Source organism: Colius striatus, chromosome 4 (assembly GCF_028858725.1).
Source record: "Colius striatus isolate bColStr4 chromosome 4, bColStr4.1.hap1, whole genome shotgun sequence".
Taxonomy (NCBI): domain Eukaryota; kingdom Metazoa; phylum Chordata; class Aves; order Coliiformes; family Coliidae; genus Colius; species Colius striatus.
Window position 1 is genome coordinate 31799929 of NC_084762.1, and position 14027 is coordinate 31813955.

The 14027-nt window shown below is 40.6% G+C and overlaps 1 protein-coding gene across 1 annotated transcript in view; it reads left to right on the plus strand.

Annotated features, from left to right (window-relative positions):
* Positions 1–14027, plus strand: part of GALNT12 (polypeptide N-acetylgalactosaminyltransferase 12) — a 48971-nt gene that overhangs the window by 32868 nt on the left and 2076 nt on the right. The window contains exons 8-9 of the mRNA XM_061994962.1: positions 4282–4395; positions 11511–11666. Of these exons, the coding sequence (XP_061850946.1) occupies positions 4282–4395; positions 11511–11666 (270 nt within the window). The remainder of the gene's footprint in view (positions 1–4281; positions 4396–11510; positions 11667–14027) is intronic.

Consider the following 14027-nt stretch of genomic DNA (forward strand, 5'->3'; position numbering starts at 1 on the left):
TCTAGCCAATGACACTTTTCACCACCTGTCCTTAAAGGCATCTGTGACTGACTGGATCGGTTGGGAGGTCAAAAACTTGACTTGTTCTACTGGCCACTGCCTTCCACATTTGCCTCCAAGATCATCTCATCTTCAAAGAATTTCGAAATGCTTAATAATAATTTTCTTTTAATTTAGAGCAGATATAACCTCATAAATTAGCTAGAAAGATATTAAAGCTTTGAAACTATGAAGAATTTTGTTTTGTTGTGACATGATAGTTATCTAGAGAACACATGATATATATGAACAGGCTTATTGAAGACGAGGTCTCAGCGATGTGACAATTTATGTAATCAAAAAGACTATTTCATGTCTGATGTTAAAGGTTCTCAGAAGTATCTGGCTCCAGAACAGCGTCCTCTAGGGTATATACTCCTCTAAAACTTCATTACAATACAGTTTGTAAAGCTACCACTTGAATTGATACCCGAGACTGACTAGACTTGGAGATCTGGGGGCCATCACAGGAAAATATGCACCACTGTTGGCTGTACAGCCTCTGAAGGAATCATAGAATGGGATGGACTTTTGAAAAGGAAGTGAGAGAAACTCAAGTGTTTGATGTTAGTTTCAGGTTTACACACCATTGCTTGAGACATGTGCTTGTGTCTTCTTGAGCCTATCAGGGAGATCTGAACTTGCTGAGGTGGACTAGCTGGATTCTAACAGCAGTGTCTCATTGATTCCTTCAAAGGATCTTAGTCTTGTACCCGTTTCAGCATTGAACTTCAAATGTTAACAGAAATATGAGGATATTCACTTCTTTGTTTTTCCAAAAAGGATTCTATGAAAACAGCATACACTAAGTGAAATCGTTCCATGAGACTGCTCAGATTACCTTTAAGGTAAAAGCTTACGCCTGGTCAGTACCATGAAGCTGTTGGCTTAGTACAAATTCGTGTCTTGCTGTGTCTCAGAGTATCATCTGCCCATGCCACTAATACATCAGCACCAATGCTAGTGTAGCAGAATAAAGAGGATTCTGATATATTTTGTGGATTAAGAGAAAGATTGGCTGTGCTCCACTGACTGTATTTATCAACTAATGTAACAGAGTTTTAATGTCAAGATAAAATTCATTTCATGTAAAAACACCCAAAACCTAAGAATTATTTACAGAATGCCATCTGTATTGTGTCATTATATGCAAGTGTCCAGATGTTAGGAAGCAACAGATTTAAATTTCTCCAAGCAGTAAGGAGTAAAGATCTGAGGTGAATATCTCAAGCTGCTGTTTGTTGCCTGTCCCAGCTTCTGAACAGAGTGATAACTAAATGGCATTGTAGAGTGTACCTGCCACGTCCCAGTAGGAGGCAAACATAGAAAGATGCAGACAGTAATCCTGAGTTGGCAGAACTTTTGAAAACTGAACTGTGTGTTTTAATGGCAAGGTGATCAACATTTTTTCTTGCTTCTGTTTCTCTAATGCAGCATTCTGCAAAAGAATTAAGGTAAGTCATGGAGAAAATTTTGTTCTTATTGCATGACTTGTTTATGGTGGATATGGGAACAAAGATAGCTTCAGAAATGAATGGATGATTACTGTTTTGATAGAGCTGTTGCACATAAAAGGAACTTAAACTGTGCATTCTCATTTAACAAGAGAAAAATACTACTTTTGCAAATTCTTTTATACTTTTTTCTGCCTTGGAACAGAGGGTGGATATTTTTTCTTTATTTTATCATTTCTTTAAAAATAAATGGTACCAAGATCAGATTTGCAAATCTGAGTATTTTCAGTTCTTTGTCATTTCAGATCAGTTTATTTAAGAGCTTACCATGAGCTATTCAGAGATGAAGTGTGGGTATAAAAGAACATCTGTCATTGTCTGATAAAACAGACTAAAAGAACCAGGTTAAAATATGGACCATGTATGTTTAGGAATGTGTCTGGATGTATCACAGGCATTTATTATGCATGAAAGGGAAAGATGAGCGAACATACGTGGTAGCATCCTGGGAGTACAGGCTCAGTTTTAAACCATCTGAAAGGAAGCTTAAGTTAGTAATCCTTTACACAGCTTTTGTTTTGTTGTCTGTAGGCATTGAGTAACGTGTAGGAGAGCTACTGTAGTTTTGATGGTGAAGGTCTGAGGTGAATATCTCAGTAGTTCCTGTTTATTGTTTGTCCCAGCCTCCAAACAGGTTAGTAGCTAAATGGTAGAGTACACCTGCAAATGGCATTTTGAAATAGTTTGTTTATAATTCTAGGCCACAAAAGGGAGCACATGCTTGAGTACATGCTGGGGGCTAACTGTGAAAAGCACACACTTGGAGAAGTAACAAGGGCCTTGAGTTATCTGAAAGGGCACCAAAGATAAGGGCTTTGCTGTGTATGTCTTCCCTTGGAGACAGGAGTCAGTCAGGCAAAGTCACACGTTATTAAACATACTAATGAGAGACCCTCTGATCCTGAGGACAGCCACTGGCAACAACTGAAACTGATTTATTTTATTAAAGATACAATTACCATTTTTAAGTGGTTATGACTTTAAATTGACACTTCTTGATGTAAAATGTAGAAACATGAGAAGCATGTTGGTTGTTTTTTGTAGTTCCATGGTAGTATTAAAAATCATCTGTAAAAGACACTTTTCTTTCTTGTTTTTGTAACTGTGATCCTTGCCTAGTGTTATGAAGACAAACAAAATGTCTTCTTCTGACAGTTTGAGGAGTGGTGCAGTGGTCTAGTGCATTTCCATCAAAGTAAGTAGTGCTTTCTGTAGAAAGGATGCCCAGGGGTTTTATTTTGCTTCTGGTAAACGTGGGCACTAAAACTAAGGTTGAATTTTATTGTACACCATATTCACATATTAATTTATCCTGTACTGAAAAATTGCACCAAATGCATAGTGGAAATATGCTGAGAGAGGAATTAAGAGGCAAAGCCTGTAAGGGTAGGGCTTCAATCCTATATTTATACATTTGGCTCCAATGAGAGAGCCTCACAGACCCTGCAGCCTTGCAAGTGGCCCCAAGCCGTGGCGGCTCGGTGGTCCTCCCCAGCCCAGCAGTGTATTGCTGTTTCTTTGGACCAGCAGCCCAGGTGTGCAGGGTGCCAAGAGCTTGACCGTCTTTCAGCGGGAGTGGGCACAAAACAGCGGAAAGTAGGAATCAGCTAGCAATGAAAGTAAAAGTTGTGAAAGCAAAATATATGTAGAATGGAAGTATTTAATTTTCCAGCCTGTGTGGTTTACTCTGTGTTGAGTTTGGGGCCTGCGAGGTTTGTCTTGATTGTTTGTTTTTAGCCTTCTGCAATCCCTTTATGTCCATTCATTCTCCACATGGAAGGTTTGAGGATATAGTTATCACAACTAGGGAAGTGCAGTGAAATTGCACCTTGGTGAAGTAACTCTTCTGATATATACTCTATTTATTTCTTTTGTCTGTGATATAATTAGAGTCTGTAACAGGGGCATTCAGCTTGAACCTGTTTACAGAACCTGTTTTGCTCTGTCTAATTTTAAGTGTGGTTAAGGGACTAATACTAAAAACTAGTAATTGTTCTGACATGTTTAACTTATTTTCAGTTAGTTTTGCCCCGAGTACTTAAAAGCAAATCCTTGTTAATTAGCCTGATATTTTTAAAACCAGATAGCTTTGTATTTTTAAATTTAATCAAAAAGTTATGCACCTGTTGTGTCAAAGATCAGCAACACTAGTAAAGAATGTTTAATACCACACTTAGTGTTTCTTTCCAAGGATATATCTTACCCACTTTCATGTTCTCTGGTCTTAATATCTGTCTTCTTGTTCAACCTCAAGAGGGTAATGGAGTCTTTTCAAGACCAAATCCTTCTAACATCTCTCATTTGAAAAACTAGGAAAAGTATGCAAGTCTTCTCTTAATAAGAAAATTTAACAAGCAGATCGTGGGGAAAAACAAAAAAGACATGGCAGACTTTTTCATTCTGTGTGAGTTAGTGTCTTGCTGGGTTTCAACACAGCTTTTCCTAGTTTCTTCCTGCTTCATTTGCAAAGACATTGGAACATAGTGTCATTTCTAGGGGAAGCCATTGTATCTATCTGCTTCAATGCCCAAAGTCAAGATGGTCCCAACAGTTTTATTTCACTGTAGTCAATGGGATGTTGCCAGTGGATCCATTTGATATATTCCGGTTAATTTGCACCAGCTCTGAGATTTAAACCTTGCAGTCCAGCAGGATGGGTGTAAAGTGACTACAGCATATCTTCTTTACTTTAGATTAATACTTTGAAATATTCTTTTGTTTTGATTAGCTGAAGAATAGAGGAATGGCAAACTTCTGTTTTGATTATAACCCTACAAATGAACATCAGCTAACTGGACACAGGATCATACTGTACCCATGTCATGGCATGGGACAAAATCAGGTAAGATTCATGTTTTATTTTCATTTTGACTACCAATATGGTTGTAATGTGAAATCTATGGTAAATACATTGCAGTAGGACTGAGAGAGTATGTTGCAGCAGTGATGTGATCTTAGATCTAATTTTGATTCTTGCAGTTCAGTGCTTTTAATTTTGATGCATCATCAGGTCACCTTTTCTTCATTCTGAAGATGCATCTACCCAGATGAGGGAACTCATGCATACCTTAATTATACCTTTCCACAGAGCTCATTAGCAGGGGTTAATAGCACAGCAGCACAGCTATAGTGCTTATAACCCAGTGTTTGCTCATCTCTAGCTGGTCTTGGGCAGACGAGCACATCTTTGAGCTTTTGTCTGTTCCGGTCTCCAAAGCCCTTAATAACACTACTGAACCTCACATAGCTCTGCCTGTGTCTGTATCTATATCTGTGCCTCTTCCTCTTGGTGCTGGTCTGACTGTGCGATAGTTTTTGGACAGCATCTTCTCCTGTACACTGCTCTACAGAAATGTCCTCCTGGGCTCAGGCTCCAGAATCCTGGAGAGCAGGAATACCCTCTAACACTTTCATTCTTGTTCTCTTAACTTCTGAAACTGAAAATGCTTGCTGATGTCTTTCTCCATGCTGATTGGAACTGTGTGTAGCAGTGGTTAGTTACTATACCCATAAAACTCTGCATGATGCCATGGTAGAAGTTTTGTGGGGCACTGTGTGCCAATCTACAATGGCTGTTTTGCATGGTTTTGAGTGGCCACCTTCTAGAATTGATGTTTGGTGTTTGTTGTGTGGTATGTAACATGTAGTTGCCTATGTAGTTTGATTTTTGGCTTCTAACCCAGATTAGACTATAAGGCATACCCCTAATAAAGAAGGGTAGAGAGATATGTAGGATCTTACTGAGAGTGAGTACGGAACTGTGCGACAGTTTGAGTGATTTCACTGCTTGGATTTGTTTAAGGAAATTAATCCATACATTCAGTTAGGAAAGGAAAAACAACCAGAGATGTGACAGATAAGCAGTGTATCTGTTACCTTTCTGAACTCTGCTTGAAAAAATATAAAAGCTCAAGGAGTGAAAAACAAGTCTGTCATTGACGAGAAAGCTTCTAATATGAACTGTGTTTTAAATGAGAAAAGGAAAACAAAGAACCTGAGCACTGTGTGTCAGATCTTGAAGCAGATTTATTTCTGTTACAGCAAGTTCATTGCCTTAAGTATTAGAACTATTATTTAGTATTATTTATTAGTTTATGTCTAGTTTATGTCTTAATTTTCCTAATATTTCTATCTTAGACACCAAGATATAGGGGAGGGTAGGAGGAGCTTCTTGTGTCATAAAAGCCAAAGGATCTTGGTACTGACAGATTTATGCCAAAGCATGTCAAGCCACCCATGGGTTCAGCACCAGCTGAACTGAAGAAGTTAAGCATACTTCTACATACCTATATAGAAGATAAGTTAATAATCAAATCACCTAGTTAAGACATTTAATTATGAAGAAGAGTTGATCAATTTTGTAGATTAAGAAGTGTTTCGTGTATTGTGTGCTCACATGTAAAAGGCATTTAGATTTTTTTTTCTTTCCCCTTGTATTACAGATTATAGAGTGGAGAGTGGTTGAATCTTTTTGTACTTGGGAGATGGAGGGGAGTTCATTTCAATTACATCTCTTCCATGCAGAAAAAAGGAAGACATAGGATAAAAGCTGAAAGCAGAAGTACAGTTCAGAGAGAAATTGTTGTGAGGTGACATTGTCACAGTTAGCCTTTGTTTAGCAAGCACTCAAAGTTTGTCTGAATTGGCTGCAGAGGTACCGCATCACAGGTGACCAGTGCTCATACCTGCGCACCACGGGTGCAACGTGCCCGCGTTCCCTGGGGCAGGATCCTGGGATGCTGCCGGGACCGGGATGCTGCGGGAGCCGCGCTATTGGCGCTCCCTCTGCTGGCACTCGGAGGGAGGGAGGGAGAGACGGAGAAGCCGCTCTGCTGCTACAGAAACCCATCGCAGAAATGACTAGGTGGCACAAGTGAATTGCAGAGCCTGAGGAAGGAAGGAAGGCCCAACACAGGAAAGGGGCAAAACTAGTATTAGTGAAATGGACATGAGGCGTAGGAAGGCTGGCAGTAGCCAGGGAAAGGGGGACAAGGTGACAGAAGGAAGTTGGTGACAGGTAGGGGAACAGATGAGGAGCAGGACGTGTGCCAGAGGAAGGAGTACTTAGCAGCTGTAGCTGAGGGTGCGGAATCACTGGAGTCTCCTTTGGTGGAAAGGGGCAGGGGAACGGAATGTGGGAGCAGAAATACCATTTGGCAAATGGGGGCATAAGTAGGGCTAACAGGTAGTAGTTGCAAGGTAAGAAGTGGACAGCAGGAAGAATTGCAGGTAAGGAAAGACAGGGAAACTAAAATAAGACTAGTCATAAAAGCACATGTGAGATGGGAAACAGAAATCAGAATTGCTGAACTTGCAAGTACTTTTTCTGGCTTACAAATAGCTGTAAAACTTACCATCAGGATATTTCTCTCCATTTTCTTCCCTTCCCTGTGCCCTTTTGACAGTTGTTCTTAAAAGGTAACAGGCTGCTTCTGGCGGTGTGAATTCCATAGCTCAGTTGGCAGGTGACAGTGGCAGGGCCAAAACTGTCAAATCTCCCACATGCACATTCATCTCTGTCAGCTGATGGAGCTGATGGTATCAAGGTTGGTCATCTTGTAGTTACATAAATGCTAAGGAGAGCAAGGCACTTTACCACTGAGTTTTATAGATATTTGCTGACAACAGGCAGCCCTTAGCTTCTGTTTTGTCCCTAGAAAGGAATCTGTCATCCTATTCCAAGCTTTTCTGCCTGCTCTCCTCCTTCTGCTCTCATTACATATAGAGCTTCAGCAGCAAACCCTCATTACAAAGCTTTGCTCCAGTACCCTGTCCTGCACCACATGTCCCAGGCAGCTCCAATTTCTCCACTCCATGCTGTGTAACACTTTCTTTTCCATGCTGTCTGGCTCCTAGTCTTTCCCTAAAGCTCTTGCTTTCTTTCCCCTTACTTACTCCTCCCAAAAGTTACTACACACACCAGGTCACGTTTTACACCTTTTCAACATGCCTTTCTTCTTCCCTGGCTAGCTCTTGTTTTTAATCTTCTAGTCTTCTCATCTCTTCCTCCAGTTGCAGAGTTTGTTCCACCATTCATCAGTTTCCTCCTCAAATAGTACTCACTGCTGCATGTTCACATTGTCTCTCTGCATAAAAGATGATCATTTTCCTATTGTATGTAGCAACAGGACAAGGGGTAATGGGATGAAGCTGTAACACAAAAAGTTACATTTAAATTTAAGAAAACTATTTAACTGTGAGGGTGACAGAGCCCTGGCACAGGCTGCCCAGGGAGGGTATGGAGTCTCCTTCCTTGGAGGTCTTCAAGACCCACCTGCACACACTGTCCTGTGTGACTTGATCTAGGTGGACCTGCTTCTGCAGGGGGGTTGGACTATATGAACTCTAAAGATCCCATCCACTCCCTACCATTCTAAATATTAAGGGATAATCCAAAAGCATGCTAAGGAAATAAAACTTCATTCTCCAGAATACAGCTCAGTAAAGTTATTCTCCGAAACAATTTGGTAAGATTTAACATTAATGAAGGTTAACTTGATAAGCCATATGTGACTTACACTCCAGTACACCCATCCTCTGGCATGATATGGTAGTGACAGGTGGCTGCTTATGTAGAGGATGACTGCAAAAGCTCTTTTCACTGGAAGCAATTCTCCACTTAAAGTGACCTCTGAATATCTATGTGCGCTGTGCCGAGAGGAGAGAGCTCTGTGCTCTCGATTATTTATGAAGTCCAGCACCTGCTCTCATTTTATGTCTCAGTAAGTAAAACTACTTTCAGAAAACTTTTCAGAATTTTCTGGTAATTTGTTTTTCCTTGAATTCATGGCGAAAGTGAGAAAGTTCCCTTCAGTCCTTCTGAGTTGCTTTTGTGTAAGCAGTAAGAATGCAAACTCTGTGTGGTTTAAAACTAGCATGTTCATTATAGCAAGAGGAAGAGGATACAACTGCAGTGATTGGAGCTCAGTGTATAGGAAGAGAGGCAGAAAATACTGGAAAGCAGTACAGGGGGCACCTGTGTGTGATGGCAGGAAACTGACCTGATGTGGTAAAAGGATGGGAAACCACTGAGCAGCCTCCTTTGGCTGACAGTTCTCCCCCCCTCCACCCAATATTCCCACTTGCAGCTGATAGATTTGAGGCAGATAGAGGCAGACAGAGCTCTTGGGTTAATGGGGTATCTGACCTCTGCTGGTTTTGCCCATCAACCTCAAGCTTCCTGTGTGCAGAAGAGTGGCAGCCATGCATGGAGAGAAAAGAGAGTGTGTTTCAGGGTCTGATGGGGTAGCCAGAGTCTGCCTTCATCTGTGGTACCACAGATCACTAATGCAGCTGGGGCATAGCCCATAGATTGCCCAGAAGAAGGAGGCACTGGGTAAAATGCCTCATCAGGTTTCCCCATAGCACTTAAGGGAATCCACTAGTTCTCTGAAGGAAAGAAAAGCAGTAAGACTACTAGTTAATGGACCATGGATTAGTTTGAAAATGCTTCCTTTTCTGCCTACAGAACCCACTGTGCACTAAAGAGCACTAAAAAACTCGTCACCTTTTGAGGAGGAAGAGATTTTTCTCATGTATTGCCAGAGCTTGAAAAAGTCTGAAGCCTCAAGTGTTTACTCCATTTGAAGCAGTTCAGGGTAAAGAACTGTATAATGTTTATTGAACAAGGAGGTGAGAGTGCTTGGTTGCTAATACTATAGCCCCAGTACTTAATGTTATCTAGAAATTAACCATTTTACTTACTCTTCTCCAAAATCTGCTGCGAGACCTCGACAGACCTCTCATGAAAGTTGTTAGTAGTACAGAGTGGTCTGGCGTAGTAGCTGATCCATCTACTCTTGTTGCACCTGGTACAATCAGCAGCTTGCAGGCTTTCACTGATACCAAATACTAATTGCTAAGGAGAGTTATTCTGTCTTATAAATCTGCTAATGAGAAAGGCTCTAAATGTGGCCTTGTAGAAGTGGCAGCTGTAAAAACAGTGTCCATCCAGACATAAATGAGCAGGAGTGAAAGTTTTTCTTTTTTCGTGAGTCATAGGCTTAAAATGAGTGCTGTTATGCCTCAATGTGGTGCCTGAAGTAACAGGCTTTACATGAAGTAACAGTCCAACCAAATACTGAGCGTAGGAGCCAAAGCCTGAAGTAACCCCTGCCTATTAGGGTAAGAAATAATGGTAACAATGGTAATAATGATGATAATAATAGTAGTAGTAGTATTAATGGGTCAGTATTATCACAGTTTACTTTTTTTGATGATGAGACATTTCTGGTGTAAAGTAAATGTTGTGAAGGCAGTGCAGCCTACATCACAGACCAGGTCTTACCATTAGGTGTCAAAGAGAAATCAGAGTCTCCTGGGTGTTACATTAGCAAGTAGATTTCAAACTTGAAGTTGCTTTCTTGAAAGACTCATCTCTCTTTGTAGATTATCACAACTGAATGGTGGCAAACAGGTTGATTTTGAGATGTCAGTCACTTGCATCAATCACAGAATCGCAGAATCTTCAGGGTTGGAAGGGACCTCAAGAGAATATCTAGTCCAACCTCCCTGCCAGAGCAAGACTGCTTAGAGTAGATCACACAGGAACTTGTCCAAGTGGATTTTGAATGTCCCCAGAAAAGGAGACTCCATGACCCTCTGGGCAGCCTGTTCCAGTGCTCCGTCACTCTCACAGCGAAGAAATTCTTCCTTGTATTTCTTTGGAACTTCTTATGTTCCACTGCTGAAAAAAAACATCAATGAAGCTCTACAAACTGATACAGTGTGCAGCACTGGTCTTTGTATGGCTGCAACAGCCACCTTGGCAGAGAAATTCCTAATTGTTATAAAAGGAGGTGCAGATTTCATTAAACAAATATCATCAGCATAGTCCAGGTCAGAGCTTTTATACCTGGAAATGAGTGACTGCAGACTTTTAATCACATGGTCCTGTTTACACTAAAACTCCATTTCCAGTTTCCCCTTTCAAGGTTAACTACCCTTGGTGGTTGTTAAGAATGGTTTTGTGGTAAGCTTAAGTTTATATGACATTTCTGAATCAGTAGAGTCCCCATCTTAGGGCCTTGTATTCTCTTTCTGCAGGGGTGAAACAAAACAAAAGAGGATTTCTTCTCTCCTTTATCTGTTTATTAGTTTCCACTAATGCAGCTGTGCTATTGGTAGCAAGCAATTTTCTGATGTGTATAAAGCTCTCCTTTACTCCACTGAGAATAATCTAAATAGGATCTAAACACGCATCTGCACTATAGTCATCTAAATTATTTACAAGTGTGCTAAATACAAACAACTCTGAAACTCCAAAAAATTGGCAATTGTCCATGATAAATATAAAAATTTCAAGGAAGTCTTCAACCATAGTTGCCACAGAAGCCAAGATTTTTAGAGCACATTCACCTCTGTAGAATATTGTGCAACAAGCAAAGACAGTAAATTGTCTTTAAGAACGTTTGGTTGGTGATTAAAAGCAGTGTAGGTAAATTGCTTCAAATAATGTCTTTAAATGTTATATAATAAAATCTTGAGTACCTTGTAACTGGAAATGAACCTTGACCAAACTGCATTTGAACTATGCAGTGAGCAACTCCCTAATTAAAAGTAACATTGCTTTGCGACATCTGAATTAAGAAGGCAAAACGTCAGGCTTTCCATCCTACTTTCAAGAGTGATCTAGAATGTGAAAGTGGAATATTACAGACAAATTTTGAAAGTTCTTTAATGCTGGAACATCTGTTTTCCAGAGCTTTTATTCATCATGTCATACATTTTAAGTGCTACCGGAATAAAGCAGTGCTGTGGTGAAATTGATTTTCTGTAAAATAGTAAGCAAAAAGCAGAAGTTAAGGCTTCTTGAATGTTTTTGGCAGAATTTCCCTCCACATTAAGCAACTTTAATATGTGAATTTAATTATAGTATATTCATATATCCTCCTTTATAAATACTTGTGTACACATGAAATGACTGTTGTCTTTTGTTTCTTCTCTTTGGTTTTGCAGTTTTTCGAGTACACGTCTCATAATGAAATACGTTACAACACCCGGCAGCCAGAAGTCTGTGCAGCAGTTGACTCAGGGACCGACTACTTGACAATGTACCTGTGTCAAGAAAATATCCACAGTGTTCCTGAAAACCAGAAGTTTGTTTTGAGAGAGGTAAGTGTGTCTGCTTGGTTTTGGGTTTGAGTTTTTTTGGGTGTGGGTGAGTGGAAGGAAGATTTTTGATTTTTTGTCTTTTTATCTTGCTGCCTACACATCATACAGGCCACAACGTTGATGTAGGTCTTGGAGAGAAATACCTGGTCTTGGCTTTTAATATCTAAACATAGAAGCAGGGTTGCAGCAGCACGCAGGTGGGGTTTGCCAGTCATAAAGAACAGAAAGAGTAGAGGAAGGAAAGCACTCTTCTTAACCTCTGAGGAGCTGGGAAGGTTATCAGAGGTCTCTCTTTGCTCTGTCTATATGTAGTGCTTTCTGCAGGCTGCTCAGTTCTTTTTCACATCTCACACCTATTGACTTCTGAGAAGCTGAGGTGCCTCTGTATACCCCTTCTCCAGACAATCTCACAGGTGGCCTATTTCCACTCTCCTTCCATTGACTTCATCTATTTCCCAGTATTTATATCACCATATATCCATGATTCTTCACATACCACCATTACACTCTTCCCTGTTTTTGAGCAGCTGCTTCTTGTCCTATGCAAACTATCTCTCTTGACCCCCACCATGAGCACCAGAAGTGCTCCCTGAGCTTTTCTGCAGTGGACCGCACAGTTGCATAATTTGATGTACCATCAAAACATACTTTCCACCCTACTCCTGCCCCTACACAGGATGTGTCTCACAGGCTGTGAGGACTCAGCAAATCTGTACCTCTCCTCTTCAACGTTAATACCTACTCCCAAAGGGGAGAAGTACTGGGAAGCATGAAGAATTTTTCATAAACATAATATATGATCTTAGAAAACCTTGTGTTTAGCAATTTTTCATCTCTGAAGGGGTGCCTGGATGCCTGAGAGAAAATAACTTGAAAAATGATAGCCTTGGTCAAGTTCTGGAGTGTTGTTATTTGGCTAAGGGAAAAGGTCACATAATATATCAAAATGGTATATTTACATAATGTGTCTGCATAATGCATCTAAACTCTCCAGGTTTGCTCCACGGCTGACAAATTCCATGCTTAGCTACTACCACCAGTGATAGGTGGCAGAGTAAATTCTAAAGAAAAAATATGAAAGCTTCTCTCCATTCACTGAATCCAATCCAGATTGAAACTCGGTGATATTACCAAGTAAAGCAAAATATTTAAAAGGCTCATTTTATAAATGATGTTGCAATTTTTAATGCTGACTTTTAACAAAATTTTTCAAGGCCGTATGCATTACTCCCTAAGATGACTCACAGTCACTTCAGGAAATAACTGAGAAAACACAGTTTTGTTTTCTCTTTTTCCACTGAATTCCAACACAGTTTTGTTTCCTCTGTTTCCACTGCATCCGTAACCATTAACTTTTAGCATTTGAAACTTTAGGAATTACTTTAAATCTTTTCTTCTCATGATTGCTCTATGCCTGTGTATGGTTTGAGCCTGCTTCCCTGCTCCAGTTTTTCTTCTTCTGTTGCCTTAAATCAAAATCACCAGTCCCCTCACCTTTCAAGGCAAGTGATGGGTGAGGTGTCAGTACCACATTTCTCTTGCTTTGTGCAGAGAAGTGTCAGACACTGGAAAAGCTGTCCTTATAGATATAGCACGAGCAAAGATTTGCACAGCCTTCCCAGCAGCCTGGCAAGAATTAAGTTGTTACAGGCACTGAGTCAAAAATAAGTGAGGCAGATATTGATTAGTCCACTCAAAAATTTGAATTATCGTGATGGAAGCAGGAAAGTCATTCAGCAGCCAAGTCTGCCAACAAGCCCATGAGCAAGCACACACGGCTGGACATCAGGAGCTGCAGCTTGAGGTGCAATTAGCTCAACGCTCCTGACGATGGAAGGAGCAGACTTTCAAAGGAGTCAGGGTTATGCTCAGAAACCAAGTGTTGGCATTTTTTTCTGAAGCCCCTTGGAGGGTTTGGAAATAGTTACGTGTGGGAATGTCACCTGGGTCAAAGGAATGGTCTCGGAGCAGGGTAGTTCTCCACAGCTGGCTATTCTGCCTTTTCACAGCTTGCTGTCCTAGTTGACAGTGTGCCCGGAACAAGCAACACAAACTGTAGATGAAATGTTCTTAGAGAGACTCCGTTAATCGGAGAGCCTGAGGCCTCAAAGTACGTTCTTTAGGGAATCTGACTGTGGAGACCTGTCAGACCTTTCATCTCTGAGGCAGCTGCGCTGTCCTCCAGCAAGCAAGCTAAATCCACATGCATCTGCAGGCAAGGGGCTCATTTGAATATTTTTGCCTTTTCCACTAAAAATATACCCTGTGAAGAAAGAGGAAGAATTCTTTTTACTAGGGAGTATGTCCAATACCTACGCTTAACTAACAGCACTTACGTTTTACTTACAAGATGTGCAGTAA